The sequence below is a fragment of the Dunckerocampus dactyliophorus genome, chromosome 18 (genome assembly GCF_027744805.1).
Source record: "Dunckerocampus dactyliophorus isolate RoL2022-P2 chromosome 18, RoL_Ddac_1.1, whole genome shotgun sequence".
Classification (NCBI taxonomy): domain Eukaryota; kingdom Metazoa; phylum Chordata; class Actinopteri; order Syngnathiformes; family Syngnathidae; genus Dunckerocampus; species Dunckerocampus dactyliophorus.
In genome coordinates this window covers 13,406,241-13,422,236 of record NC_072836.1, presented here as the reverse complement: position 1 = coordinate 13,422,236, position 15,996 = coordinate 13,406,241, and the positions used below count along the sequence as shown (strand labels likewise).

General features: G+C 39.8%; 1 protein-coding gene across 2 annotated transcripts; it reads left to right on the top strand.

Moving 5' to 3' along the window:
* The first annotated feature begins 21 nt into the window (after positions 1–21).
* Positions 22–15,686, top strand: tspan4b (tetraspanin 4b). 2 transcript variants are annotated; one of them, XM_054760573.1, is made up of 8 exons: positions 22–291; positions 2,664–2,733; positions 2,861–3,052; positions 3,163–3,237; positions 5,289–5,384; positions 7,510–7,623; positions 12,496–12,579; positions 14,324–15,686. In XM_054760573.1, exons 2-8 carry the CDS (start codon positions 2,665–2,667, stop codon positions 14,390–14,392), a joined length of 699 nt encoding a protein of 232 aa, XP_054616548.1. In that variant the 5' UTR covers positions 22–291; position 2,664; the 3' UTR covers positions 14,393–15,686. The 2 variants fall into 2 exon arrangements, with proteins under 2 accessions (XP_054616548.1, XP_054616549.1); XM_054760574.1 differs by lacking the exons at positions 12,496–12,579; positions 14,324–15,686 and adding an exon at positions 7,714–12,484.
* The last annotated feature ends 310 nt before the right edge of the window (positions 15,687–15,996 follow it).

Here is a 15,996-nt window from a genome sequence, read left to right as displayed (position 1 = left end):
GGGGGGAGGAGGAGCACAGAGGGGGATGGAAAAAACTCACATCTGGAAAGGGTTGAAAAGAGAAGCGGGTAAGTCGTCCCAGATGGAAAAATACATGAAGTCAAAAGGTTCCAAATCAGGAAAGAAGACAAACTAATTGGGCGAAAAGAGGTGACCAGAGAACAGCACAGAGAAGAGCAGCAAAAGAGGATCTGCAACGGAAAAGGAAAAAAGCCAGGGATAAGCAAGTCCGGGAATGCGAAGTGGAGCCAAACAACAGAACAAATAGACGGAACTGAAACATTGCTTCAGGTAAAGTCTGCTGCTGTTAACTGCTACTGTAAATCTGCTGGATAGTTCTTTTAAATGAGCGTATCATGAATAGATACTAACATTTTAGGCTGCAGTGTTCAAGATTAGATGCTATTTTTGTTTGTAAATACACTACAATTGACGTTCAACGTTTCATTCATTTGTAATCCCACAAACCAATGCCTGCATCCAAGCAGAAAAGAATTGTGCGGCTACATTCAAAATATACAGGGTGTAACAAAGAATCCAAACAGATTCAACAGTAAAAACAGGGCCAGGATGGCTTTTACTTGACAGTGATTCTGCTGTTTTGTCTTTAATTTGCTGATCGTGATCATACAGTAGATGCCCGCTTTTCACGGGGGTTACCTCCCGGGACCATTAGCAAATGGCAAAAAAAACCTGAGTAATTGATACACCCATAAAAATTCTTAAAAATATTTTCGACACACAGCTTGCTCCCAGGCTCCAAACCCGTTGTCCTCCGTTTTTGGATGAACATTTGCAATAAAAGTGGCTGCTGTAATTATTACATTAGCTTCAGCTCCAGAACCCCTCTTCAATACATTGTTCACTCACTACACAATCCAGGTTGAAGCCCTAAATATGCCTCACACACTTCTTAAATGCTTTTATAAAGTATTATTCGTATAAAATGTACAGTATAGGTACTCACCGCTAATGAATGATAATATAAGACGATTGATGACTGTGGAAGACAGTGCTTGAAGAAATAACATGATCAGTGAAGCATAAAAACATAAACGTCAACACTTTTTAACAGTGGCACATGTTAATTATGAGTTATTATCGAAATAAACAAAAATCAAAATAAATGTTTGACCAAATAATATTTGACAAATGTGAGCCACTATAATCAGAATAAAACACACAAATTCTCTGAGTTTGCAAACAATATCACAATATGAACAAATTAACAAAAAACATATAGATATTTATGAATTAAAAATGAAAAACATAAATTCTATCAATCCCATACTGATACTACCATTGGTATCGATCAATATTTGGATCGATCAATCCACTCCTTACATCCAATGATCAAATGCAGTTCTAGAGTGTAGGTATGTAGCTTAAGGCATTTTTGTATCATATTCTGTTTTCTTTGTTTGTCAAACCATTTGTAGTAATATTAGACCGAAAACCAGATCAACAGAGAGATCAACAGAGATACTGTATATAAATAGTTCACTAAATAGTTTAGTGAAAGAGGTAGAGTATGTGCTCCACTTAGTGACCTTTTTCATATATTGCAAACATGGTATCAGTGATACAACAACACCTCTAAGGGTGGACTTTTGCTCTATGGCGCCAAATGTTTTGGTCATGTTTGCATGTGATGTGTACCTTGTATGGCATTTCCTGCTAGTCATAAGTTGGTTTGTTGCCGCACATTGTCCGGCACAATCACAATATACACATTTGCTGGACATAGCATGTGTGTACTTGTGTGAGCCTGTTTGCCAGTACGGTCTTCGCTCTGATGAATGACGTCACAAAGGAAGTCAAACTGCTGACAGGAAGGAAGGTCCCTTCCCTCCTCAATAGGCCTAATTATACCACCGAAGGCATTTCCCATGGCCATGGACAACCCCCGGAGGGGCACCCATGAGTTAAGCACCATGAGTGTGTTGTTAGCACTTTGACATTTTAATAAGGTGTGTGGTTGGGATGCTCCAATCACGGCTTTATGCTGCCGATTCCAATACCCATCACCCGTGAGTGAGATTGGCCGATACCGATACACATCACATGGATCAACAGTACATTTTTTTATTTTAAATTTGACCTGATACAATCTGAATTTAATGTGATGCATGTTTTGAAGTAATGCGAATACATGGGAAATAAACTCTTCAGTCATTTATTTTTCAGTTCAAAATAACAAAGTCAACAAAATAAAATAATACAAATATCTTTATTAAACAGAAATCTGTCCTGCTTAACTGAAAACAGAATAAATCCAGTGTCCAAGTTGCTAGGGAATTGAATGTAAATGCATATACATTTGGGAAATATGGGCCATTATTTTGTTAAAAAACAATATACAGTTAGAAATCCCACACTTTTTTCATGTTTTTTGTTTTGTTTCATTGTGTTTCGCCGAGCGTCGACCCGCCCCGCACTTTGTTCGACCGTCTTGAACGCACTGCAACATAGTTGTGTGCGTGTGCTAACTTTCGTTGCCCAGACAGACTATTATTCTGTATTTTTCCCGTTTTTGAGTCCAACAAGGTTGCTCTATATAACACAGCATCCTACTGAACATGTTGTCAATAGGAACTTCAAGCTAAATAGTACAATTGACGTTGACATGCATATATATTTTCTTCTTTTGTCTTTCTTTGCAGGATGTCGGTATCGTGCAAATGTTTGTGCTGCGTCAAATATGTGATGTTTGTGTTTAACCTCATCTTCTGGGTGAGTATTTGCACAAGTGAATCCCAAATTGCTGTCAATTACACAGTTACATTTCAATAAAATATACATTTATGCAGTAAAATGCAACTTTTGTAACTTGTCTTTTCATGTTACGTCTCCTGAACAGTTAGGAGGGTGTGGATTGTTTGGCGTTGGAGTTTGGCTGTCCTTCACACAGGCAGAGTTTTCCTCTCTTCCTCTTTCCTTCCCATCCCTCTCGGCAGCCAATCTGCTGCTGGTGGCTGGCGGGATTACCATGGTAACGGGTTTCCTGGGCTGTCTCGGAGCCCTAAAGGAGCAGCGCTGCCTTTTGTGCATGGTAGGACCACATCACAGGAGCAAATAAGCACTTTTCGCCCTCAATTCTTAGTGGGAGATATACGATAAATGGTAAAAATAAGGTCAAACTCCACCTCGCTGTCTTTGCAGTTCTTTGTGATCCTGTTGCTCCTTGTCTTGACCGAAGTTGCCCTTGTTCTGGTCATACACATCTTTCGTGATCAGGTAAGCTCACCTTCTATATACAGCACATTTTCACCATTCACCGAGGTTCTTGGACCTTAACCCCTGTGAAGGGCGAAAAACTAAATGGATGCACCCATGAAAAGCCTTAAAATTCCCTTTTTCATACTCTAAATCAGTGGTTCTCAACTGGTTTGGCTGCAGGACCCACCATTGCCCCTTCTACCTCCTATCTTATATTTAATGAAACACAGTGCAGTGTGAATTTAAGGTAGCAGGTAGTAATGAGTAGCTACTGCAAGGTTACCCAGCATGCATTGCGGGTTGTAGATGTGGGAAGTAGTTTTGCATGCATGTTAGTGTGAAAGCGTTATTTGTTACCCGCACAGTCTATGTGACGCAGTCGCGCCGACTTGCTGGATGAGGTCTGTGTTGATGACCTGCTTCTTCTGTGTTGGCGGACAGTGCTGTTAGCTAACTGCTTTCAAGTTATGCTGTACATTTGACCTCGATTATCACATATTTATAAATTATTACTGATTTAGGATGAATGTGATGTATTTAAGGAGAAAAATGTATTAATTTTGGACCAAAAATCAGCAAATTTGCAGGGCCGTGAACTGAATTGCGAATGTGCCGGGTTCCACGTGATTGACAATTAAATCAGGATTCTAAATGCAACAAAATATGATTAAAAAAATGTGCAAAATTACACATTCAAATACAAGATTAGGCGACTTTACTTTACTTTACTTAATGATTGCATGTCAATCGGTTTCCACATGATTGTACGAGTATTTTGTTTAGCTACTTATTTGAAAAAAATTTATTGGCAGAGTTTCCGTTTGTTGTGGTTGCATTCTTTTGTTTGAAATAAGCATCTGATTATATTGAATCATTCAATGGTGATTATTGCCTCCATTATTTACAGTATATTCTGCACTGTCTTACACAATGTATTGCGGACATATGTTACAATTTACAGCGCATTCCGTCTACAGTGTTTTTATAGAGCTAACAATTAACAGCAAGAATGAAAATCAGCAACTGGTGCAAATAATAAAATAGTATTGTACCAGTTTATAGTACATATTTATTTTTGCTTATCACTTCCTATAAATGACTAAACTGAAGAGAAAACTAGAAGCACTCGGAGAGCGCAGACCTCCGCCAAGCGCCATAGTTCCCCCCATATTGTGATTTTCACCTAAATATTAGTCATTTATTAGTTATTATTAGTAGTAGTAATTTATTTTGTGTACATATTTAGATTCCTTGACCATGAAAACATACCATTAGCAATTGGATTAATAATGAGATTAGTTCAGTAGTTATTCACAAAAATCGCATTTTCCGTAATGGCGGTTTTCTTCTGGATCTAGCTTAGTAGCTTTTGAAGAGACACCAAATCCGTTGGCACACTCCAGATTCCACAGTGTCTTGGCTATACAGAATGGTGTTTGTTGCATGTTTATTGCTTCATCTGTTGTCTTCCTGTGATGAAAATTACAAAGGTCCCCAATTTTTTCATATACTGGATCATAGTATCTGGAATTATTCCATTATCTGGATCAGTCTTTGATATTTTGTAGAACCTGTTGGAAACTTGTCCTGTACTTTTTTCCAAAGTGCTCTGGACATTTTTTGTGGAGTTCTATGCACATATGGTCCTATCTCGCAATGTTAAAGCATTCTTTTTAAAAAATCCTGTATCCAGACGGTCATCCATATCACCCCCAAAATTAAATCAGTTCTCCCATATCCCATTTCAATCCCTGAAAATTGAATCCAAATCCATTCAGAATGTTTCAAGTTTCTTTGAACACAAACAAACAGTTCAACGCCGGCAAAAACAGAACCTCCGCGCTGCGCTTGCACTTTGCGCTGTCCTTGGCGGAGGTAACAATTTTTTAGATGAATTGCATCCTACGAGTAATTCAGTGGAAGATGATAAAAATTTCCTCAAAAGGCACCAATTGGGAAAGCTGACCAAATACTTACAGTAAAATAGTCATTCCTACATCATGTTTTCTTAACCACTCACTTTTATATGGTTCCTTCATATAGGATTTCCATTTTCTTTCTATTCACAGCTGGATTCCAAAGCTCAAAATGAATTAAAGGAGGGGATGAAGAGTTATGAATCAGAAACTGGGCTGAAAAAATCCTGGGATAATGTCCAAAAAATGGTAAGAATTCCAACACCTGATGTGTCACACACAGTATACAGCAATACCTTGTTAGACAGCAATACCTTGTACACAGCAATACCTTGTTAGACAGCAATACCTTGTACACAGCAATACCTTGTTAGACAGCAATACCTTGTACACAGCAATCCCGGTTAATTGATTCCAGCCCCAACCGTTACAAATGAGTTTCCGCGAAGAAGGTTTCTTTCTTTATAAATTACACTAGGTCCCCAACTTACGAGCACCCGACTAGCGAACACTCATCGATACGAACACAAGCCGACTGATCTATATTTTATTTTATTTTGCCTTGTAGTGCTTAGGAATCAGTATGTATACTGCTACTGTACATGCTTGACCAGTAGAGGGCACTGTGACACTGCTAATGGGACCAAGAGGCAGCCTTAGAGCTAATGAGACCAATAGAAGCTGGGCAGAGAAAGCTTCCGGTAAAGCTAGGAAAGCTAGGTTTTAGCTGGACAGAGCGTGTGATTAAAGTTTATGAAGAGTTAATAGGCCTGCTTAATTCTACACCACCCACAGAACACTACCTCTTTTAGAAGAGTCTAACGACGACCATTTGTCCTTTTTTTCAATATCTCCTCCTCCAACTCCACCACAATGACGTATGCTCGACCACTCCTCTTCAAAGGTAAATAACATTTATCATTACGTATTATTATATCATTTTTATTATTGTTTTTTTCATTAATTACCCTCGTTTAATATTACTACTGCATCCAAACTCATATTTACATACATACACATACTGTACATGTATATGTACAGTACATGTAGTACCTATATCATTGGTAATATTAATTTTGTTTCGACTTAAGAACGATTCGACTTAAGAACGGTGGTCTGGAACCAATTGTGTTCGTTAGCTGGGGACTTAGTGTACATATTTTCATAGTTAGAGCATAGAAACCCTCTTTACGACCTTCTAAATATGATTTTTAACGTTATTAGAGCCCTCTAGACATGAAATAATATCCCTGTAGTCACCTTATGACAATATTATTACCCAATAGAATAGACATGATAAGAGTAGATAAGCCCTTTAAGACGTACTGTAAATAAAACTTGTGCTCTTGTGTGTTGCTATAAATGTCTCTCATCATGCGACCGCAACAGTAGCTGTGTTTTTATTCGGGATTATTGTGCCTGCTGTGAAATTATTATCTCTCACCAAACATGACAGCAACATGACTGCCACCTCACTAGGTGGCAGTCTTTGAACGTGTCTTTTGAGTGCCCTATCTTTGTATTCTTGTTCATTTAGCCATTTTTATTCTTGAAAATGATTAATTTAGCAAAAAAATACGTAAAATTTGCTAAAATATGCATATTTTGTGACTGATAATAGGCCTATTCGACCCCAAAACAGCATGATTTATTAATTCACATATTTTTCAAAAAACGCGATAGAGGGAATCGGTAAAATTTTAACCAGGAAGTGGCAACGGACGACTGCAGTAATAAAATGAACTATTACGAGAATATGGTTGATACATATTTACGATTTTCAATATTTTTCTTTATTCTAGCAGCATAACGATTTCGATTTTCTTTTGCTCCTTTTTAAGTCCATACTAAGAATAGGCTATGCTCTGTATTTTGCTATCAACCTGCAGCCAGGGACATACAGTGCCAGTATTGCCGGTACCAATACCAATACCGAGACTAATACTTTTTGCTTGACATTTTTCAATATCATTTAATGACTTTGTGATTTTGCCTTGAATTTGTTGATCATGATCATAATCGTAATAAAAAGACAAAAATTGTGAACAATTCAATAATATATAAATATAAGACAATGTAATAATATGAACAAAATAATACAATTATTCCCTTTTATTACAAACAATTGAGGAAATTTAAGTTAATAGTGCTAAATAAGCAAACAAAAGGAAAAACTACTATTGGCTCTCATTCTTAATTCCTTTGGCTTTTTGCCCCCAAAGTCCTCCAGTGTCCAATAACTTCCCAGAGTTTCTAAACAATATAACATCAACAATGTAATACCATCAATATTTACATTGATACGCCCACCTCTAGTACATGCATTCTGTGTACAGCATACATCAGTCATGTATTTGTATGTTTCCTTCTCCAGTTCAAATGTTGCGGCGTCACTAACAAAACCGACTGGTATGATGTGCTCAATGGAACGCTGCCATCGTCCTGCTGCTCTGTTGGGATCGACCAATGTACCGACGGATGGAGTGAGGTCAGTTTGACGCTTACTCAGCTGCAAGGGAGTGCATAAGAGGGGGTTAAAACAAATCCTGATCCTCTCACAGATGTAAATGTTCTCCAGATGTGCCAGAGTGTGCTGCAGCACAAGAGCAACAGCAACTGGAACAGAATGTTTCTGTTCATGGGAGCACAATAGCCTGCCAATGAGCTGGGCAGGATCTATTAAGTATCGTTGTACAGCTGCCAGAATGGTAAAGAGCGAGGGTGTACTGTACATACTGAAAACGTGCCTTATGTCAGTGAAGGAATGTGCCAATATTTTCTTAGGCATAAGTCCACAATTATTAATAGCCAAAATGTTTGTAGAGTACACAGTATGTTCTTAGAAGGAGTCAAGTTCCCATTATTGCACCAGAGTGAACGACTCTCTGTCAACCAATCAATAGACTGCCGTGTCTGGTTCCACACTTTGGGTATCGTACCACTGCTGTAGGTACACCATATATACAAAAGGGTCCCAAAAAGTGGTCCTAATTAGTTCTTTGAAACTTTTGGCTGAAATGGACAGCTAGTAAGCTAGTAAGGTACTGTTATGTCTTTTTTAAATAATGTCCAGAGACCTCGGATTACAAAAACAAGGTTCCAGATTGTCAGACTGTTTGTCTATCAAGAATCACCCTTTGAATTTCATGTGTTATATTCTTGCTGCGTTTCTGACTCTATGATTATCATCACATTTTCCCTCGTCAACCGCCTGTGTTGGATTCTCAAAAAAGCCAAAGAAAAGGTGAAACTTTTCCACCAAATTGACTACTAATTTGTACAAATGGGGTACTGTCATCAATAAACTAATCATTATTTTCCCTGGATGAATCGAAGATAAACATCTATCTAAACAGTGTCTTCTGTGAGAAGTGGCTGTTTGACATATTGCTGTTGAACTTGTTGCACCATTATTGCTTAGAAATGAATAAGTACATCTGATAGGGGATACAAATGCCGTTTTTAAGTCATTAAGTCACAAATAAAGACAACCAAAAGCTTCCAAGGGTTCTAGCATTTGTAAGACAGCTATTTGACTTGTCAGTGTGTGTGTTGAAATAGTTTATTAAACAAGAATAAAGTTTGTGCTTAGTGTGTAACCACGGAAGTCTGCTGCTGTCCAGCGTCTTATACTGTAGACTCGTGGCGTCACGAGTTTAAAACGTGATAATATGATCTGTTTAGAGAAAAGCTATATCGCGGCAACAGGTCAGCCAGAAGTCTACCGGTGGTGCTATGGCATCGCTGCTTGAATGATAATACACGTAATATGGAAGTGGCGGTGGGCGAGGCAGGATTGGAACCACATATTAAGTACTTTATACAAACTATAAACAAATAGGCGTATTGCTATAAACCTTGCAATCCAATTTACCTCTGTGTTCCCAGGGTTACTCGCTCACGACGTGTGTTTTTTCCATTAGAGTTGAACAGCTGCCGCAGCGTGACTCTCCATGCAGACGTTTGATCAAAGTTCGTCATCTTAAAATACGATCGCTGCATTAGTCTTCCATCAAAACGTGATACAAGCATCGAGCTCGCGACTTCCTGGTACCTGTAAGCATCATGGGAACTGTAGTTCTTTCAACGTAAACATAAAACTAATCCACACTTCAAGATCAGTGATTAGCGGTAGCAGCTACAACCGCCCTCATTATTTTAACTTTTCCAATTTATAGTTTTTGTTCCAATTTGTGGTTAAACAGTTAAACAGTTAAAAGCATCATGCTTGTAGGTCATGCAGGCAAAGATACAAAACACTTCAAAATGTACCTGCATTGTTTTGTGAAGCAGTTAAATTAAAAAAAGTTTGTTTTTCCAGTCATATATGTTGTCATTGTAAGTAATGTTAATATATTGTCTCGTCTTGTGAACCCAATATTTACTAATTTTGTGAGCTGAGTGCTCTGTGGCACTCCTACTACTCATAGTGCCTCAACACACTTGTGAAAAGTAAACAAACACTTGGTCATTCAGGACGAGTTTAGTCTTTGAGCATGACTTCATGAAGCCAGTTAGTTGCGCTTAATGCAATGCCCTAAGAAAGACCAGCAAGGCGAAGACAGCAAATGAACAAAGTAAAAGCCGAAATGAGTTTTCTCCGTAGGGTGGCTGGGCTCTCCCTTAGAGATAAGGTGAGAAGAACAGTCATCCCAGTGTATAAATACCGAGAGGAGCCAGATGAGGTGGCTCGGGCATCTGGTCAGGATTCCTCCCAGACGCCTCCCTGTGGAGGTGTTCAAGGTGTTGTCCGGTCAGTAGGAGGCCTCAGGGAAGACACAGGCCACATTGGAGAGACTATGTCTCTCACCTGGCCTGGGAACACCTTGGGATCCACTGGGAGGAGCTGGACGAAGTGGCAGCAGAGAGGGAAGTCTGGTCTTCCCTGCTGAGGCTGCTGACTGCTGTAAGTATTAGATTGGACTCAGCTCCAGAACCCTCCCCTTCTCTCTTCAAGTGCCATTGTTCACTCGCGGCACAATCCAGGTTTAAGCCCTAAATATGCCTCACACACTTATTACACTCATGGAAAGTACAAAATGTTTTGATATTTACCACTGATGAATGATAATGTAAGATGATCGATGAACAGATGGGATCAGTGTCACAGTGTGGCCTTGAGCCTGGTTGTCAGGCTAATGCTAGAGGCTAACAGACTTGGGTTTATACATAATCCACACTGCTTGCCTGTTGTAATGCCAGTAACAATTTGCTCATATATTAACTTGTGTTCACCTCGCTGCAAGTTTTGAGGCCGTATTGACAGTAGAAGCCTGGTGCTTCCATAGCCAAACAAACTTTTGTATCACAGCACACAACTATGGTGAATTCAAGGACAGCCAACGAAAGTGCAAAATCTCAACTCTTGACAAAAAAAACATTATAAGTGAAGAACAAAGACATAAACATGTATAAATTGTGGGCTTTTTTTTAACAGTGGTACATGTGATTTTTGTAATTTGGATTATTCTTCGCCTTCAGCTGCCGCACGTTAAGCAACAACAGTGACTCCCAGCATTGCAATAATGGCTAAAAAATAAATACGCTGGTGTAAAGCGGTGAATAACATCATTTTGAGGATTCAGTGCCAAGGATGACTGCTTCTTGAATGGTTTACTGACTTCCTCCTTGTAGAAGGTCAAAGCTCGGCACTTCCTCATATTCTTATTGAACGTTTCTAAAAATTAAAAATGGGAACTTATTCATTGTGATGTCTTTGTTCCATTCTAATACTTGGCAGAAGTTTTTTTTTTTGGTCAGTCTAAAGAACGGTTGTATATGTAGCCAACAAACAAACAAACGCACACATTGTTTTATTTGCTTTACCATCAGACTGCAAAATGTGTGTGTGTTCACTCAACACGTCCGCCCATGTGCACAGTTCGCCAACAGGAGGTTTCCCAGCATGCCTTGCGGGTTATAAATTATTATAACATCATACAGTCAAACCTGTCTTAGCGGCCACCTGTATAGAACGGCCACCTGCCTATAGCGGCCACTGAAAAATACCCCGCAGAAAACTTACGTTTTATAGACCCTGTGTATAGCAGTCACCTGTCTGACGCGGCCAGCGGCCACCCATTTTGTCTCCCTTGGTCAATATCTGACCGCATATAGCGGCCAAAATGCCAACTCAAGCAGAAGCTTCATGCACGAAAAAGTTTCGTTTTTTAAGCAATGAAGCCGTCGCGTGTAGACTTGAATTACTGAGTCCTAGCTCAGTCACAATCATTCACAAGATCCACACAAACTGTCAGTTGTTCGGCATAAAAAAAAGCCGTCTTCTTTGGAGCTTGTTGCAGACAGTGACACCGTTTATTTCCTGGTGTGAGACAATGTGCACTGGTCAATACTGTAATGCCCCTTGTTGTGGGGAAGGAGAGACTCACGTCGCCGATGCACTTTAAGCGCTTTATTAACAGTGGTTTATTAACCTACAGTAGTAGTTCTTTACAACTTTTATCCGCAGTCTCACAGTGTCCTCTACTGGTCAACATTCAAAATGGCCGCCAACCTGTCTATAACGGCCACCTGCCTATAGCAGCCACTTTTGCCGTCTCCCTTTAGTGCCTGCTATAGACGGGTTTGACTGTATTTTTTGCATGTATCTTAGTGTGTAAGCGTTTATTTTGATACTCGCATAGTGTGTGTGGTGCAGTTACATCGTGTGTTCCGCTTGTTCTGTTGTATTTGGTTGCACCATGAGTGAGAGGCGTTGTTGAGTGCTGTGTGAGTATGCGTTCACTTCAATATGTACAGTATGCTGTGTGCAATGTGTACTTAGTTGATGAATGCACACATTTCGACATCAAAATGGTTATTTACAAATGCCCGCAAGGCATCCTGGGTAGTCCAGCTGCAACAACAATATTACCTATGAACAATAACACATTGGATATCAAAAATATGTTAACTCTTCCTTGTTTACTTCTCTGACGACCTCCTCCACATATTTTGCAATCTAGCAAAAATGTGGTAAAATGTTGAGAGACAGAATACCACAAGCTACCCAGCATGCCTTGCGGCTAGAATATATGGGTGTTTTTTTGGCATGGGTATTGCTCGTAGATATTGTTTGTATGCCCACATGGTGCAGTCGGTAGGTTACTTTGTGCGTTGTGTGTGTTGTGTGTGATTGCGTCTGACTATTTTGCCAACTCAAGCGTGCCACAATAGCACTGAAAGTCCTGTTGCCAGCTACAGTTTCCATGTTAAAGGTTTAAAAACAAGGAGTTTGGAAATGCCCGGTGGGCCGGATTAAGATGCTTGATGTGGCCCGCGGACCGCAGTTTGCTCGCCCCAGCTTTAGAATGTCTCTTAATCCCATGTTTGTATGTGTTTTACTGTGTTTGTTCCACAGCCTTGTTACCAGAAGGCCCGGCAGTGGTTGCTAGATAACATTCCATCAGTGCTGGTGTTTGGCGTGTGTATCGGCGTTGTGCAGGTATGTTGTCTCCAAATTTTTTTTCCTCATCTGCATGGAAACTTTGCAAAGCTTACTTTGGAACAATATTTCCTCATCTGGGGTTCTGGGAAACTAGTCATCATCTGGTGTGACCACCATTTACCTCAAATATTGAATACCCCAATCCAGAGCATCCCAAACCGTCTATCTTCAAAATGCCATCATTACTGTAAAATGCTGTGTTTGTTATCCATAACATGCGCGCCTGCCCATAGCATAACCCCACTGCCGCCACGGGCTACTCCATCCACAAGTGTATTGATGGCACTTTTAATGCACAGAGATACTGTGACGAGAGCCTGAGGCCCATTGTTGTGTCATTCCTCCCCAAGCATCACCTCATGTTAATTTCAGGAGGGCCCGTTTTGGGAAAAGCCTGATCCCTGCAGCCATAGCCGCCCTGAGTAGCAGGCCCCGCTGATTTGTCTGTCGCTCTACTGTTGCTGTTGTTACTTGTCATGCTGATTGTATGTCCTTTGTTGACTTTGTAATGTTGTCCCTGGAATGTACAGTCAATGAAGACAAATTTCCCCCAGGGGACCAACAAATCTAAACTAATGTAATCTATGTTGCAGCATGATAATGCACGGCCCCATGTTGCTAGGCTCTGTGCACAATTCCTGGAATCCTAAAACATCCCAGTGCTTGCATGGCCAGCATACTCACCCAACATGTCACCCGCTCATTTGATCTCTGTGGCGGGTTCTCTCTAAAAATAGTCCTAAAACGATAGCTGAGTCGCACACTTATGGTGGTGATTTTTTTTTTTTACACAAAATTTCCCTTTCTATTGAAATGATTACTTACTGATCACATTCCGTAGCCTTGAACGCAGGATAGCCGCATACAGAAAAAAACACTTTATGTGCATTTTTGTGCTAAAACCAATCCCGTGTCGGTCAATATAAGTTAAGCTATCCAAACAAAACATCCACATCTGAGCTTTGTCTTTATAAGTAACAAAGCAAATGAGTTTAATATGGATTAATATCTTAATAATAATGAATTACTGCCGAAGGGAGTAAAAAACAAGCTGCACACAGGCCGCAATTTTGGACGTGCCTGCTCTCATGCTTTTATCATAAATTTAGCTGAATACGGTTTAGACTTTTAACAATGAGATGAAGACTTGGGCTGTGTCTCAAATAGAATAGTTCCTTCAGTACACTTCAATAAGTGCACTGTAGTTCCTGAGTGTGCAAATCTTAACAATGTCGTGGTGGCCTGAATCGATTTGTCCTTGCGCACTTACCAAAAAATAACAAGCACAATATTTACCCGCTTCTTCTTCTTCTCTCCTTTTTAATGATGAATTGCAACCACTCGAGTTAGTCCCTCCCTTTCTGCTAAATAGCCAAGATTGCGACAATTGAGGGCGATTGACTGCCCATCACTGCGCAATCGCAAGTGTTCGGCAGCCGAGCTGACGACATGCTAGCTGGTTTCCTTTTAGCGGTGGCAGAGGTGAATCAGTGAACAAGTTAGTGGAGACGAGTACCCATGAGTCTCGAGAAAGTTTTGAACAACTCCTTCATGACTCACTCACCATTTTAGCAGTTATGAGTGCAACATCATGCATTTTGCCATACTTCTCAGTGTGAACACACCTAATGCGTTCCAAAAACTCAGTGTAAGTACGTAAGTGTGGTAATTGAGACACAGCCAGGAAACAAATCCTTACTTTTTACTCCTTGGCAGATGATATTCTTTCCTCTCTTGTCAGATCTTGGCTCTGGTGTTCTCCATGCTGATGTACTGCCAAATCGTGTGCGCTGACAAGTACTTGGACTGACTGCAGACCAATAAGGCACTGATGCAGCACTCAAATGCCAACAGAACCCAAACAGGTCCCACGGCTTTCGACCATTTATGGGTTATATGACACGTTTTGATAACCTAAGGGAGTCAAAATTACAGTACAAAGATAACTGTACAATGCTAAGTTCAGGAAAAATAGTGGGAAATAAAACCTTGCACTGACAAAACATCCATGTCAGAGATAACAATTGTGATCATTGGACACCACATGAGTAATTTGGCCCAATAACTACAGCCTAGCTTCTCGCTTTGCAGCTGGTGCGAAGCAAAACAAAACGCTTCCCAAACTAATTAACGCTTGTGATGGCGGCGGACACAAAAGGTGATGAGTGTTATTGGATTTCCAAAGTTCCTGTACTTTGTCAATTACAGTATTATATGTGTAGCACAAATTGAGTGCATATTTTTGCAAACAGCACATCAGTAATGACTTCCACTGCAAATCATTGAGTTCATATCAGGGCCACTCAATAGGTTTTTGTGTCCTTTTTCTCCCAATATCCAGAATTAAATCATTTGTCAAGAAAAGCCCAAATGTTATCCCGAATTCATTTTTATCATCATTATACCGCAATAATGTAACAATTACAACCATGGAATTTCCATTTCACCTACGACAACCAATTTCAAAATATACATAGAGTCCCCACAGGTTCGAAAAATGTTTAATATTCCTCTAAATGTTACCCTTTCATTTTTGAAATTGTTATTTTTTATATTAACGGTGGGATGGAGGGATGTCAAGGGCACCTCAACAGCAGTCCGGAAGCAGAATATACCATCTCTACAACTACCTGCAATTTCTTTTTGCTCACGTCAGGACAACAGTGGGACAGTCTGAGCCACAAGGAGCCAAAAACAACTTCTTTGTAACGCTCATGAATCTCATCGTAGCTTACCAATGCATGAGTTTTGGCCAATGCAGTTTTACCACTGATGTCCATCTGCCTCTGGACAGAGCAAATTTACAGAGGGACCCATTTAAGTTGACGCCCTTCGGACTGGTTGACTGATGTCAACATAAGCGGGTGTCGACATAACTCAAATCAAAACCAGTCATTGCTTGCACATTTGCACATTTTCACCAGATACATAATGAGGATTTTGGAACCTATTGTTTGTTGACATGGTTTTCCTCCATTTGTGCATATTTTTATTAACATTTCTCTGTTTTCATATGATATTTTATACTTTTATGTAATAGAGTATGTGATGTATGTCTTGACTGCAATAACAATAAAACTTTATTACTTGCACAAATGTTTCTTTTCTTGTGGCTAACAGAAATTAAATGTGTGCATTTTGTTAGTTGCTGTGGTGGAATCCAGGTTAATATTATAATGCTTTTATTTTGAAGTTTACTATGCCCTAAACAGGAAGTCACTGTGTGCACCTTTTAATGCTGCGTAACTTGACAGCAGTTATGTCGCTGTTGTGGTTTCACCCTGCAGTGATAATGATGCCGCTAACAATGCTATAAACACTTACGATACTATTACTATACGATACGATACTTACGAGCTGTTTTTCATTAAAATGATATCTTTGGGTCCCATTTTATGTCGACAAAAGCAGGTT